General features: G+C 47.8%; 1 protein-coding gene across 1 annotated transcript in view; it reads right to left on the minus strand.

The window, feature by feature from the left end:
- SLC66A3 (solute carrier family 66 member 3) overlaps positions 1–14,238 on the minus strand; it is an 80,741-nt gene that overhangs the window by 26,378 nt on the left and 40,125 nt on the right. Inside the window, exons 2-3 of the mRNA XM_085610697.1 lie at positions 10,738–10,820; positions 10,571–10,640 (exon numbers count right to left, since the gene is read on the minus strand). Coding sequence (XP_085466823.1) covers positions 10,571–10,640; positions 10,738–10,820 — 153 coding nt within the window. The remainder of the gene's footprint in view (positions 1–10,570; positions 10,641–10,737; positions 10,821–14,238) is intronic.

Raw genomic sequence — 14,238 nt, forward strand, 5'->3', positions numbered from 1 at the left:
CCACTACTAGAATCAAAGCTTGGAGTCAGAGTACATTCAACAAACAGTGACATACTTTATATATATGGCCTGAAGTACAGTTCTCATTAGGAGGGATGGAAAGGCTCTTTTAATATATCATGAACGGTGGAAGTGAGTAGACAGAGTAGAGATTGATCAGACCCTGGAAGGATAAAGCCACACATGTGAACATATCTACGGTGGCAGTGGAGCAACCATCATGGCAGACCTGATGGGGTTTAGGAATAACAAAGTAATATGTAGATTAGAAAATAGATTCTACGTAGAGTCAGTTGTGTTATTCTCCGACAAAGCAGCGGTCTTAATATTTTGACATTGTAAAGCAAAGTGAGCTATACATTGAAGTGAAGTATGGATAGTGCATCGGGTGGAGAGGAGAGGTATGCAAACTCTTAAGATTTGGAGGGGATGAACTTGCTAGCATCATAAATGCTTTTTGGCCAAGCAGTGCTACGGGAGATGGGAGAATCTTAGAATATATTTTTGTATCAGGCCGCGGCCCATTTTTGGAGGCAGGGAGTTGAGGTTGGTTTGCATGTGTTTGCATTTTGTTACTGATGTTATTAAGGAGCAAATTAGTTCATCACAGAGTGCAGGAGATTCCATGACAGGGAGGGGCAATTTTGTTTTGCTTGAACAGTTCATGGGGAATTATTGACAATATCAGAGGTGGCGTATTTTGCTTTGATGGTTTAGGCCGCTGTTGTTAAATATAGGCATTCGTTTGTCATCAAGAAATATAAATGCACTCACTAGCCATTAAATCATAAATCAATAACTATGCACGATCACACATTAACAATTGATGACCAACAATCCTCTTAAATCATCTTTTTTTTTCAAATGTAAAGAACAACGGCCACTAGCAAGGTTTCATATGAAAAACAATTGCTAAATCAGACACTGCTCTTTTTATTGGTTTATACTGGGATTGCTCAGTTGGTCTTCTCTGCTCTTCCATCTATAAAATGTATTCTACATGCCAACAAGGCTTCTTAAAGGGAGCCCTATTTTACACAGCCTCCCGAATTGCAGCTTTTTTTTTTTTTTTTTGGGCATCGAAAAATCTTTATTGCACATAAAAACTCAATACAAACATGGGCCTACAACCACCAGGGCCGGCCGCTAATATATACATGTTCAACAACATCAAGGAAGCAATGGGCCCCCTGGGGCTCAGCCGAATTGACAAAGTACTGAGTGCACCTCAGAAGTTATCCGGATACATAAATTTTAGAAATACAAACAAAAAAGGAAAAATAAAATAACACCAAAAGACAAGGCGGAAACCATCGAAAAAGAGGCGTCTAACCACGGCTGGGGGACCACACAGTTCCAACTCCACCCTCGGGTGGTCAATGAGGATGATCAAGGGGGAGGTGGGGGCGACGGGAGAGCCACAACCATCTGCAGGTGAAATACAATAGTCCGGGAACCTCAGGATCAGGGGGACAAGGCAGCATCAGATGAGTCCACGAGGGGGGGTGTGCAGATGTTCCCACGGTATGCGTTCCACTGGCCCCAAATTCTACCCCACGCCCCCGGCTTACCCCGGGCCACATACACAGTCTTCTCTCTGCACATGCACCAGTCCATGTTCTCCTTCCATACTGACACGGTGGGAGGCAGCCGGGAACCCCAAAGCTGTGCGATGTCCCTCTTAGCAACCATGTTCCCAAGGGCCGCCCACCGAGTCTGAGCCGCATTATAATCGTTAGGCTCCCACACGTTCAGCACACATCGGCGAACCTCAGGCAACAGGGCGACCCCAGTGACACATTCCATGACAGCATGCACCCGGCGCCAATACTCCGCAACCTTACGGCACTCCCAGAGAACATGGAGAAAAGTGGCGCTGAGCCCACAGCCGCGCCTACAGAGCCCGTCTTCAGAGAAACCCATCAGAACTAAACGAGGGCCCGTCACGTAGACACGGTGGAGAATTTTAAGCTGGACAAGACGGAGACGCGCGGGTATGGCCACCTCCTTAGGGGAGGACAGCGCAGACTGCCAGTCCTCGTCGTCCAGTTCCACCCCATCCCCGATCCACGCCTCCCGCAGACGCACGAGGAGATCCGCCCGAATGTTTATTAGTTTTTTATAGATAAGGGAAATAGTACTGTCGGGCAAGTGACCGTCGAGTATGCGGTCCTCGAGTGGCGAAGACACAGGGACTGCAGTCCCGGCCCCGATGGCCGAGAGCAAAGCGTGGCGAACCTGAACGTACCAAAAGAACTCCCTCTCACTCAATTCGTACTCACTCTGCAGCGCAGCGAAGGATTTAACCGCACCCTTCACCCAAAGGTCACCTACTCTGCTGATGCCAATCGTGTCCCAACGCTCGAATCCCTTCGTCGTCCAGAGGCTTCCCAATCTTTCAGACGCAAACAAGGGGGTCGCGCCCGTCAAGCGATCATTCCAGCCCATGGCCACATTCGCAGCCTTCCACAAGCGTACTGCAATCTTAGTGGGACCGGTTAAGGTCCTCCCAGCCGATCGAGAGTAAAGCGCTCTGTTAAAGTTGCCGCCAGGCAACAAAAATCTATCCATTTCGAAAGCCGGATTCAGACCAGGTGAGTACGTTGAATGGTTAATAGCAGATAGCTGGGAAGCCCAATAGTACCTCCTGATGTCCGGGAACGCAATGCCCCCGTCGTACCAGGGGAGAGTCAGTTTTGCAAGAGCAATACGTGCACGACCGCCCCAAACAAGTCTCCTTTGTAAGCTCTCTACTTCCCGGAAGTAGGCCGCCGGAATAATATCAAAGGAGTTCTGAAGTGCGTAAAGAAATCGGGGAAGAGACATCATTTTAAAAAGTGCCGCATGACCGAGGGGAGACAAGGGAAGCTTACGCCAACGGGCCACGTCTAACCTCAATCTCCGAAGTGGAGAGAGGAGATTATGCTCGTAGCGGACAGCAGGATCCAATGAGACGTACACCCCCAGGTACGTAAAGCCGGAGCTGGACGCCTTAATGGGAAAACGAGAAGGCAAGAGAGGAAAGCCACCGGATATAGCATAGACACAAGATTTGGACCAGTTAATGATCAAACCAGAGTTCTTGCCGAAGGAAGTGAGGATGTCAAAGAGCACATTGAGTGACTTACGTGGTGAGGTACAAGAGAATGTCGTCCGCGTACAACGAAACACGATCCTCGAAGCCAGGGGCCCACTGGATCCCTCTTATCGACGGTTCCCAACGGAGCCAAGCAGCGAGCGGTTGCAAAGCTAACGCGAAGAGCAGGGAGACAACGGACACCCCTGCCTAGTGCCCCTCCCAAGAACGAAGGGCCGGAAAACCCTCCCATTAACGACCACCTGTGCCAGCGGGGCAGCGTATAAGAGTTTAACCCAGTTAATAAATCCCGCCCCGAAGCCAAACTTTGCCAGGGTGGCCCAAAGATACGGCCATTCTATCTTATCAAAGGCCATCGTGGCGTCCAAGGAAACCAAGATGGCCGGCTCTGAAAGATATTCCGCCCTTGCAAGTACGCCATGTAGGCGCCGCAAGTTAAGGGCCGTATTCCGGTGCGGGATAAAACCGGATTGGTCCGGATGCACCAGATCGCAAATAACAGTAAGCAGGCGGTTCGCAAGAACCTTGGCAAGGATTTTCGGCTCTGCGTTCAGCAGAGAAATAGGCCTATACGAGGCGCAACGGTCCCGAGGCTTACCGTCCTTGGGAATCACGACTATAGTGGCCAGGCGTTGGTCATCAGGGAGAGAGCCGAGTTCAAGCGACTCCGAGAACATACGACGGAGAAATGGCGCAAGCTTATCTGGTTGCAGTTTATAGAGTTCAATCGGGAGTCCGTTGGGGGCCCATAGCCCTGCCTGAGCGAAGGGAACGAATCGCGGTGGCAATCTCATCAACCGAAAGTGGGGCATCCATCTGCTCACGCTCCTCCACCGACAAGCAGGGCAAGGCAATATCCTTCAACAAGTGACAAGAGTCAGCCTCATCTCTAGCAGACACCGGGGAGTACACAGCACAGAAGTAGTCCGCAAAACACTCCACAATCTCACCAGGGTCAGTCACACTCACTCCCTCCGACGTCTGAAGCACGGGGACCACTCGATTCACTCTCTCCTTCTTATCAAGCCAAGCAATCAATGTACCCGCCTTATCCCCGGCATCATACAGTCTACCCTGCTGTTCCCTATACATTGTTCGAGCAGCATCCGTAACAAGGGACTTATATTCGAACTGCTTCAGGCTGAGGGCATGAAGCCCGTCCTGAGTGACACCCGTCTCCAAGGCAGCCTCCAACCCCGATATCTCAGCCTCCAACGCAACCACCTCCCCGTTCTTAGCTTTCTTGGCCTCCACGATCAGGGATAGGGCGTGTCCTCGGAGGACCGTTTTGAAGGCCTCCCACAGGGACACTGAGGACAAGACGGACCCCTCATTCTCCAGAAAATACTGATCAAGCGACTTAATGAGACCCTTGCGAATCTTGGGGTCACGCAAGTACCAGGGGTTAATGGGGGCGATCCGCCCGGCGGATCGCATCCCGGTATCGAAGAGGAGCCACAATGGGGAATGATCGGAAATGCCCCGGGCCAGGTGCTTAAGCTCCCGGACCCGGGTGGTCTGGGCCGCGGGCATTAGAAAATAATCTAGTCTGGAGAGACTCCCGTGGGCCCCGGAGTGGAATGTGTACTGACTCTGTGTCGGATGCATCAACCTCCAGCAGTCCACCAGACCGAAAGTGTCCAAGAACCCGCCGAGCCACGCCTGGGAGGCAGAGAGGGCCCTGGGAGGGTAACGATCTAACTCGCCAGAAATCACAGAATTAAAATCCCCACCCACAATCAGGAGACTATCAGGAAGTTCAAGTAACATACGACCCACATCAGAGAAAGTGGAGGTCTGGAGGCCCGGGGGAACATAGACCGAAACCAATGAAAGAGTTTGCCCCTCCCACCGCCCGGTCAAAGACGCATAGCGCCCTCTATCATCAAGAGTAACTTTGTCAATCTCAAGCGGGAGGGAAGAGCGCAGCAAGATGCCCACCCCTCTGGAGCCAGTGGTGAAGCCAGAGTGTGCGACCAGTCGGTAGCTCCCCCTGTTCATAGCATGACATACATTTCCCACCAAGTGCGTCTCTTGAAGAAATACCACATCAGGGGCCAATCGACGCAAATATTGCAACACAACCCCACGTTTGATACGGTCCCCCAATCCGTTGACATTCCAAGACATCAGTTTCAACCCGTCCCCCCCCATCCCAACACAAGAAGCTGGAGTCCCCGGGCACGCAGCCAGACACCTGAAACTGAAAGAAAACAATAACACCGCCTTGAAAACAAAAAACACACAACCCACCCACCACTGTCACCCTCCCACCCCCACACCATTGCCACCCCCCCACCCTGCACCCCTGCGGACTATACAGCCCCCCCCAACTTGCAGTGTGCCTGTCGCCCTAACAATCCCATGCTACAAAAAGACCCTAGAGGAGGAAAGGGACCCGTTCCCGCCCGCACCCAGACGAAACATTAATAGACAATATATACAATTGAAGTAGAACCTGGCTGAGCACAGAAGGAAATGTCAAAGTGGAGGACCAAGAATTATTCCTGCAGAGGCCCACCGCCCTCGACACCGCCAGTACGTCCAGTTCGGTCTCCCGGTTCCGGCAGGGAATCCAACCAGTCACTCACTGTGTCGGGGCGTTAAAAAAAGAGAGTCCGATCTTCATATTCCACACGAAGCCTGGCAGGGAAAAGCATAGAGTATTTGATGTCCAGATCTCGAAGACGGCGCTTCACCCCCTGAAAGCTCATTCTCTGTTTCTGAACGAGTTGGGTGAAGTCCGGGAAGAGGTTAACGGAGGAATTCTCATATTTAACTGGGCCGTGCACCCTCGAGGCCTGCAAGATCGCATCCCGGTCTCTGTAATGAAAAAGTTTTGCAATGATAGGCCTCGGGGGAGCGCCTGGTCGAGGCCTACCGCCCGGGACCCGATGGGCACGCTCCACGGCGAAGAACTTGCTCAGGCCTGAAGGAGCAAGATGATTGAGGATGAGATCCTCGACCATAAGGTCCACCGGACGATTGTTGGAAGTCTCCGGTACACCTATGACACAGATATTATTGCGTCGTGCCAGACCTTCGAAATCCTCCAGCCGCCGGGACATCGCGTCGTTTGCAGACTTTAGATCGCCAAGAGTTGCCTGGAGGTCTGAGACATCCGTGACAAGAGTGGATGTCCTCAAGTCCAGCGATTGAACCCTCTCGTTAGTCTTAGAGAGATCCGCCCGGATTAACGTAACATCAATGGCGACCGTGTCAATTTTACGGGCCAGAGCCTCGTACTGCTGGGCGATGGTCTCCCTTATGCCGTTGATGGCGCCCATAACGTCCTGCAGCGACAATTCCGTGGGGACGGACGGACCCCCACCGGAGTCCTCCATGACGGCACCCGCCGGCCCGGGGGTCCCTTTACCCTGGGTATAGCGATCCATGATGTTACTCTGGACTGGTCCTCCACGCAGGGATGTCTTGGTCTTCCGTTTCTCGGGATCCCCCTTGCCCCCCCATGTTGGGCGATGCTCACCGGTGGGGTCCGCCCAGACCGATAGCAAGGGGGCACCAGCAGATCAGACACAGACTGTCCGAGAGCCCGTTCGGGAGAGTTGAGAAAAAGGCACAAATCAGTCCAGTACCAAGGCCGGAGGACGCCCCAGCCGTGCAAAGTAGCTCCTCGATCAGGACTTGCAGAAGTGCAAAAGCGAAACTGAAAGTGGGGGCGCGGTCATTGGCAAGGCTCAGATGCCGCTGTTGTTCAACTACTCCCCGGCCCCACGGTTCACCAAAGCACCGGGCACAGCTTCCAGGTGGGCCTCCAAAATGCAAGACGCTGTATTTCAGGTCTCCCCGGTCCGATTTTAGTTCTGAGAAGAGTTATAGATTCAGCCAAAGTTCATCTTCCAGAATCCGTCCACAAATCCAGGATAATGTCAGGATAAGTTGCGAGAAGCGGCAAGGGTCCGGGGAGCCCTGTGCTCACGCGACCATCTTGGATGCGCGCGAAGCTCCTCCTCTCAATTGCAGCATTCTTAACGTAGTCCCTACTATATACAGCCTCCCGAATTGCAGCATTCTTAACGTGGTCCCTACTATACACAACCTCCTGAATTGCAGCATTCTTAACTTGAGCCCTACTATATACAGCCTTCCGAATTACAGCATTCTTAACGTGGGCCCTACTATATACAGCCTCCCGAATTGCAGCATTCTTAACGGGAGCCCTACTATACACAGCCTCTCGAATTGCAGCATTCTTAACGTGGGCCCTACTATACACAGCCTCCCGAATTGCAGCATTCTTAACGTGGGCCCTACTATACACAGCCTCCCGAATTGCAGCATTCTTAACGTGTGCCCTACTATACACAGCCTCCCGAATTGCAGCATTTTTAACGTGGGCCCTACTATATACAGCCTCCCGAATTACAGCATTCTTAACTTGAGCCCTACTACATACAGCCTCCCGAATTGCAGCATTCTTAACGTGGGCCCTACTATAAACAGCCTCCCGAATTACAGCATGCTTAACCTAGGCCCTACTATATACAGCCTCCCGAATTGCAGCATTCTTAACTTGAGCCCTACTATATACAGCCTCCCGAATTGCAGCATTCTAAACGTGGGCCCTACTATAAACAGCCTCCCGAATTGCAGCATTATACACATGGGCCCTACTATACACAGCCTCCCGAATTGCAGCATTCTTAATGTGAGCCCTACTATACACAGCCTCCCGAATTGCAGCATTCTCAACGTGGGCCCTACTATATACAGCCTCCCGAATTGCAGCATTCGTAACATGGGCCCTACTATACACAGCCTCCTGAATTACAGCATTCTTAACTTGAGCCCTACTATATACAGCCTCCCGAATTGCAGCATTCTTAACGGGAGCCCTACTATACACAGCCTCTCGAATTGCAGCATTCTTAACGTGGGCCCTACTATACTCAGCCTCCCGAATTGCAGCATTCTTAACGTGGGCCCTACTATATACAGCCTCTCGAATTGCAGCATTTTTAACGTGGGCCCTACTATATACAGCCTCCCGAATTACAGCATTCTTAACTTGAGCCCTACTATATACCGCCTCCCGAATTGCAGCATTCTTAACGTGGGCCCTACTATAAACAGCCTCCTGAATTACAGCATGCTTAACCTAGGCCCTACTATATACAGCCTCCCGAATTACAGCATTCTTAACGTGGGCCCTACTATACACAGCCTCCCGAATTACAGCATTCTTAACGTGAGCCCTACTATATACAGCCTCCCGAATTGCAGCATTCTTAATGTGAGCCCTACTTTATACAGCCTCCCGAATTGCAGCATTCTTAACCTGGGCCGTACTATATACAGCCTCCTGAATTACAGCATTCTTAATGTGAGCCCTACTATATATAGCCTTCCGAATTACAGCATTCTTAACGTGGGCCCTACTATACACAGCCTCCCGAATTACAGCATTCTTAACGTGAGCCCTACTATATACAGCCTCCCGAATTGAAGCATTCTTAACGTGGGCCCTACTATACACAGCCTCCCGAATTACAGCATTCTTAACCTGGGCCCTACTATATACAGCCTCCTGAATTACAGCATTCTTAACGTGGGTCCCACTATACACAGCCTCCCGAATTACAGCATTCTTAACGTGAGCCCTACTATATACAGCCTCCCGAATTGCAGCATTCTTAACATGGGCCCTACTATACACAGCCTGCCGAATTACAGCATTCTTAACGTGAGCCCTACCATATACAGTTTCCTGGCTTACAGCATTCTTAACATGAGCCCTACTATATACAGCTTCCCGAATTACAGCATTCTTAACGTGAGCCCTACTTTATACAGCCTCCCGAATTGCAGCATTCTTAACGTGAGCCCTACTATATACAGCTTCCAGAATTGCAGCATTCTTAACGTGGGCCCTACTATACACAGCCTCCCGAATTACAGCATTCTTAACGTGAGCCCTACTATATACAGCCTCCCGAATTGCAGCATTCTTAACGTGAGCCCTACTATATACAGCCTCCCGAATTACAGCAAAGGTTTTGTGTTTTGTAGACTTCGACTGCTCATAGTAAACAGTAATAGAAGTGTTTCATGGTTTCCATTGCAGTTTAGATCCAGAAACATGTGACACTGATAATCTCTACACTGCATGATTAAGTGCCTTCAGATTGACAAACAATTTTATCCATTCACATTAAGCCCTCATGGTCTAATCTAGTATCTTCTGTCAGACAATGCATGGGTGGACATCCCTCATGTGACACATGTTTTGCAAATTTCGGGCAGTGAAACAGCCTCTATGACCAGAGGGAACATTCCATAACCAATCTTTGTGGCTCTGTTCTGCTTCTAAAACTTCCAATTTACCCACCCACACAAGTATGCTGGTCTGATAGAGCATCTGATATTCAGCGCCAAGACACCCAGTGTGCGTTACAAATACACTTTATGTTAGCTTGTAGAGGACAACTCATAACCCATGCAATGAAACCTCAGGACATGACCCATAAAAGGCTGGTCTTGCATGGAGCATATTTTTCCAGGCCTCCTTTAGCATTGTAATCCGTCAAATATAACAGGTCACAGGATACACTCGACTAACAGGGAGTATTAGGTCTTATCTGAGTATGCCTTTATTGGTCCATGATGGAGAGAGAACGTCAGCCTTACACTCTGTCAGATGGCGTACACTCTTCTGGGGGTGGTAGGAGGGTGCTGACAGGGACCCAGGAGGACCTCTGGACGCACTGATGTCTTTCACAGAGACCTAACGTCGCTGCACTTGAAACGTATCCAGGATAGGAGCAGCAAAAGAGCGGTGTTATCTCTGACGTTTTCCTCAGTCTCCACTTGCTCTATAATCCGGCAGGAAAGTAAGGTGGTAGTAAAATTAAGTAAGCAGCAGGACTTCAACTGGATTTTCATGCCCCATACAATTGTGGTCCATCAACAGAGGGGAATATCAGTGGTGTCCTCCAGCAGTGGACAAATACCATGTTTTGCATCTCCACCTGTCTTTCCAAAATGGGTAGTAGCTTACCACAGACCCTAAACTACGAACCGTTCCACAATATGCGCAGACGTATTTATTTAGACTCATCTCTGATTTGATGGTTTCTTTTGGCACATTTATGATACTTAATTAACACACCTTGGAAGGATAAAAGCAGAGTATGCCTTGCAAGAACTCAAACTCATGACTTCCACCACACATCATTCGTCAGCAACAAATGTTTATTGTTCTAATTCTAACTGAATTCTTAGCCCACCTTGTATTACAGTATGTTAAGTTAATATTGCTCTTGCATTACCTACCTTTTTGCAAAGATCGTCTTTGGTGATGAGCCCCCACCTTCTCCTTTAAGGAGACAAGAACTTGTCACTGTGTCTTAAAATTATTCTGTAAGACACAAACCTCTCTGTTTCCAATCACATTGCCTGTGCACCTTTTATCCCACTAAAGGCAAAATATGCTTTTTTACAATTAAAGGATACACCGCTAGATATGGCACGGCATGTTTCAGGCTGCTATTGTAATGGCAAATAAAGAGCAAGAGAATCACACCTGGAACAAAATAAGGATAAAAGTAAATACAGGATAGACATGATAACCGAAATTAAATGTAATAAAGGCAGTGGTAAAAAATAGTAATAATCTTTACCTTGTGCAATAATGATTGGATACTCCAGATAGGTTTCAATTGGATAATCATAGTAATTTTGGTATCTGAGAAATACAATGAATCTATTGGGAGGAAAAAGGAGAAATCATAAAAACACGTTTTCTAGAATTACTTTTTATGAGCATTTTTGAGTTCTTTTTTTTTTTAACACCAATTCTTCTGGAATGATTCTTCTCGATTATATATGTATTTTAGCTATACATGTACACAGGTGACCTAAGTTCATTACATGCAATAAGACTAACCAGGATATTGTAACATGGGCTGCAAAGTTTTTTGTGAGATAAAACATGCCATTTTGTGTCATGAAATTTCATTGTGGTATTTTTATCTATCTCCACAATAGTGCCCGCCCACAAACTCAGGTTACCATAGAGCCTCCATTTCACTGGAATACTAAGTATCAATTGCTAGGTTCTCCTTTAAAAGTTATTTATGAGGTTTTCTACTCCATATTTTTCAACTGAAGAAACTAAGAATACAGCAACTGATACACAAAAGCTTCCTAAATGAATGCCCAGCAGTGGGAGAGTAGGGTGTTTGTGATGTGAAACCTTCTAGTAATCCTACAGAAACCAGCCCTCTTGCCAGGTACCAAATACACACATCTATTGTTGTGCTAGCTCCTCCAATCACTCCCATATCTCTGTTACTTTGTCTCCACTCATCTAAAACAACCACAACTATATTGCGCTCTCGTCCCCACCATTCAGATCTCTAATCCTGTCTCCGCACCACCCATACAAACCTCATACTGGTGCCTGACCCTGCTAGATATGGTGTTGTGCGCCTTTCCCTGATACAAAGATTATATATGATAACCCACACACCATCCTGCCCCTGTTTTGCTGTAAAACATTTGGTTTGTACATTACTGGAAACCAGATGAACTCTCACAGTGGTGATCTGTATATATACTGCCGGTGTTTTCAGTCTCGGGAGGAGTTTGGCGACTGATGTTCTCCAACACTGTAGTCGGGTAAAACACCGGAGTAAAAAGTTGACTTTCTTCAACACATTTTGGTACAGTGAGTCGGGTGACCAAGTGCTGGCATTTTAAGGGATGCCGAGCAGATGAATCTTCCCTAAACAACCAAATGCTCACATCTTGAAAAGGCAAGGGACTTTATTAAAAGAAAACCTGGTTGGTCATTCCTGGACTTAGCTGGGACTGCAGGCTTGTTCTCTGCGCCCACGTACTACGACTCCAGGGACTCACTTTACCAGAATACACAGGGGGAAGAGGGTAAGGACATGCAATGGCAAGAGTTTTTGTAAATGAATGATATTAGTTCTCAGTTTAAAGTGATATCTTCAAAGCACAAAGTTCAAAACGCTAGATGTTAAGGGCTAGATTTACAATGCTAAGTTCAAAGCGCTAGGTTCTAAGTGAAAGGTTTAAAGTGCTGGGTTTCAAGCGCTAAGGTCGCAGTGCTAAGTTCAAAGTGCTAAGTTCAAAATGCTAGGTTTAAAGTTCTAGGTTTAAAATGCTAGGTTTAAGGCACTAGGCTCTTAGGTTCTAAGGGTCCTAAGCTACAGGTTAGATATGAATATAGATGATACAAGGTATGAGCACGAAATACAGGGTGTTTAGTATAAATACTGAGTTCTGAAAATGTAGGAATCTGGTATTACCAGAGCAAAGTGTTTTTTCTTCTACAGCTTTTGGTGCCGAACAGACTTTACTTCTGGGTTTGGCTCTGCACTATTAATAAACAGTGATAATGGAACTCACTTCACTGCCCAAATAGTGCATGCCATCTTTAGGGCACTCCAAATACAACAGAATTTGGCCTGTGCCCGTCACCCTCAGTCACCTGGGAAGTAATGGGTTGTTCAGAAATATACCAGCATAGATCTGCACATATTCTGACCTGATGCATTGCCCATCACTCTCACGGGCACGTGAGCTACTGCAAATAGAAAAAACAGGCCTTAGGTCACATGAGGTCCTAATGGACCTACTGATGAGACTCCTTCTCACCATCGGTACCCATATCTGCACTAGATATATATTTGGGTGATGACATTGTCTTGGATTATTAACATGCTTTAATAAGTTATGTAAAGATCTTTGATAATGAAGACTCCAAGTAGGCAGAAGAAGCTTTTGTAGGTCTATTCAGGAAGAGACGTCTCTTCATGAAGGGGCACTGAAGCTACTGCTTACAATCGGAATGCAGAGCTTCAGTGACCCCATGACACATTCCAAGATCTAGACATTCTAAGCCAAAGACGTACATCACCACAAGACCATCCAATCACAGGTATCAAGGGCTTTGCCCAGAGAGCCCAGTCGACCCAGTCATTAACTTCAGCCAGGAGATTAACAACTTTGCAGCCTCGGAAGAAAGGGCCATTCTTGATACTGCTCACCACCAATACAGGCAAGTGTAAAGGCGCCAATCATGGACGCACAAGTCCAACTGTAAAAAGACTTGTCCTCGGCCCAAAAGGTGCAGAAAGTCTCAGGTGCAAGTGCTGGAAACCCCTCGACTGAAAAAGAAGACGATTTGCCACGGATTGGTGAAGAGGATTTACCACTACATGCTGAAGAGGATTTGCCCCAACAAAATTAAAACGTTGTTATGCCCCACCTATACCACCTCAGACTAAGGAAAACAACTTGTAATGATGAAGTCCAGGAGCCGAGATGTAGTTTAAGTAGATTTACTGGTCTTAGTTGTAGGTTATAAAATCCATGTAGAGGAGCCCCACCAGGGCCCCCTTTTTTTTATAACAATACCAGCCACAGGATTCAATAAAGTTTAGATTCCAAGCGGCCAGGTATTTTTTAATCTGACAAGTTCTGTCGTTGAATCCACTCTCACATTATTTTATAGCTCACACCTTACAAAGTGCTCCCACGTCTCTGTCGGTTGCAGCACGCCCCGTCCCAGGGCGGTAAGAAACCGATGATGAAGCATGCCACCAAGGGACCTTTTGGCGGGTGAGGGTTATTTTAGGAAAACTCATTGTTTTCCTTAAGTATTACCAGCATTAATGGAAGGATAGTTTGCTGTATTCCGGGTGGACTTTCTTTGGTTTTTTATGTGAAACAGGAGGCCGAGTCCATTGCGTACCTCTCTCTCACCCCTTTGATTAACTTTAGGTTGGATTACAGCATGGAGTGTGTGGAAGAAGAGTGTGAATGCGCTTCAATGAAATTCACTTGGTCCTCAGTGTGATTGGAGGTTTGTGGCAGAATTTCAGAACTAAGACAAGGGCAGAGCTAAACAGCCTTACCAGGAAGGGAAATCGGAGTCTTGTTATAAAGGTGAGTACTGCAAGAACTATTTGAGGAGGAATGCAGAGCATCACTAGTGATGTGCAGAGTGCTTACTGGGGCTTTAGATAGATCCTCTTGGCATCTTTGCCAGTGCCCTATGGCACAATTGTGTGCAAGTTTCTCTGATTTCTGGATACAGGAGAGGCAGTGATTCTGTTCCCTGTATGCTGTGGTGAGAAGTATTAGATGGC

The sequence above is a fragment of the Triturus cristatus genome, chromosome 6 (genome assembly GCF_964204655.1).
Source record: "Triturus cristatus chromosome 6, aTriCri1.1, whole genome shotgun sequence".
In the NCBI taxonomy this organism is placed as follows: Eukaryota; Metazoa; Chordata; class Amphibia; order Caudata; family Salamandridae; genus Triturus; species Triturus cristatus.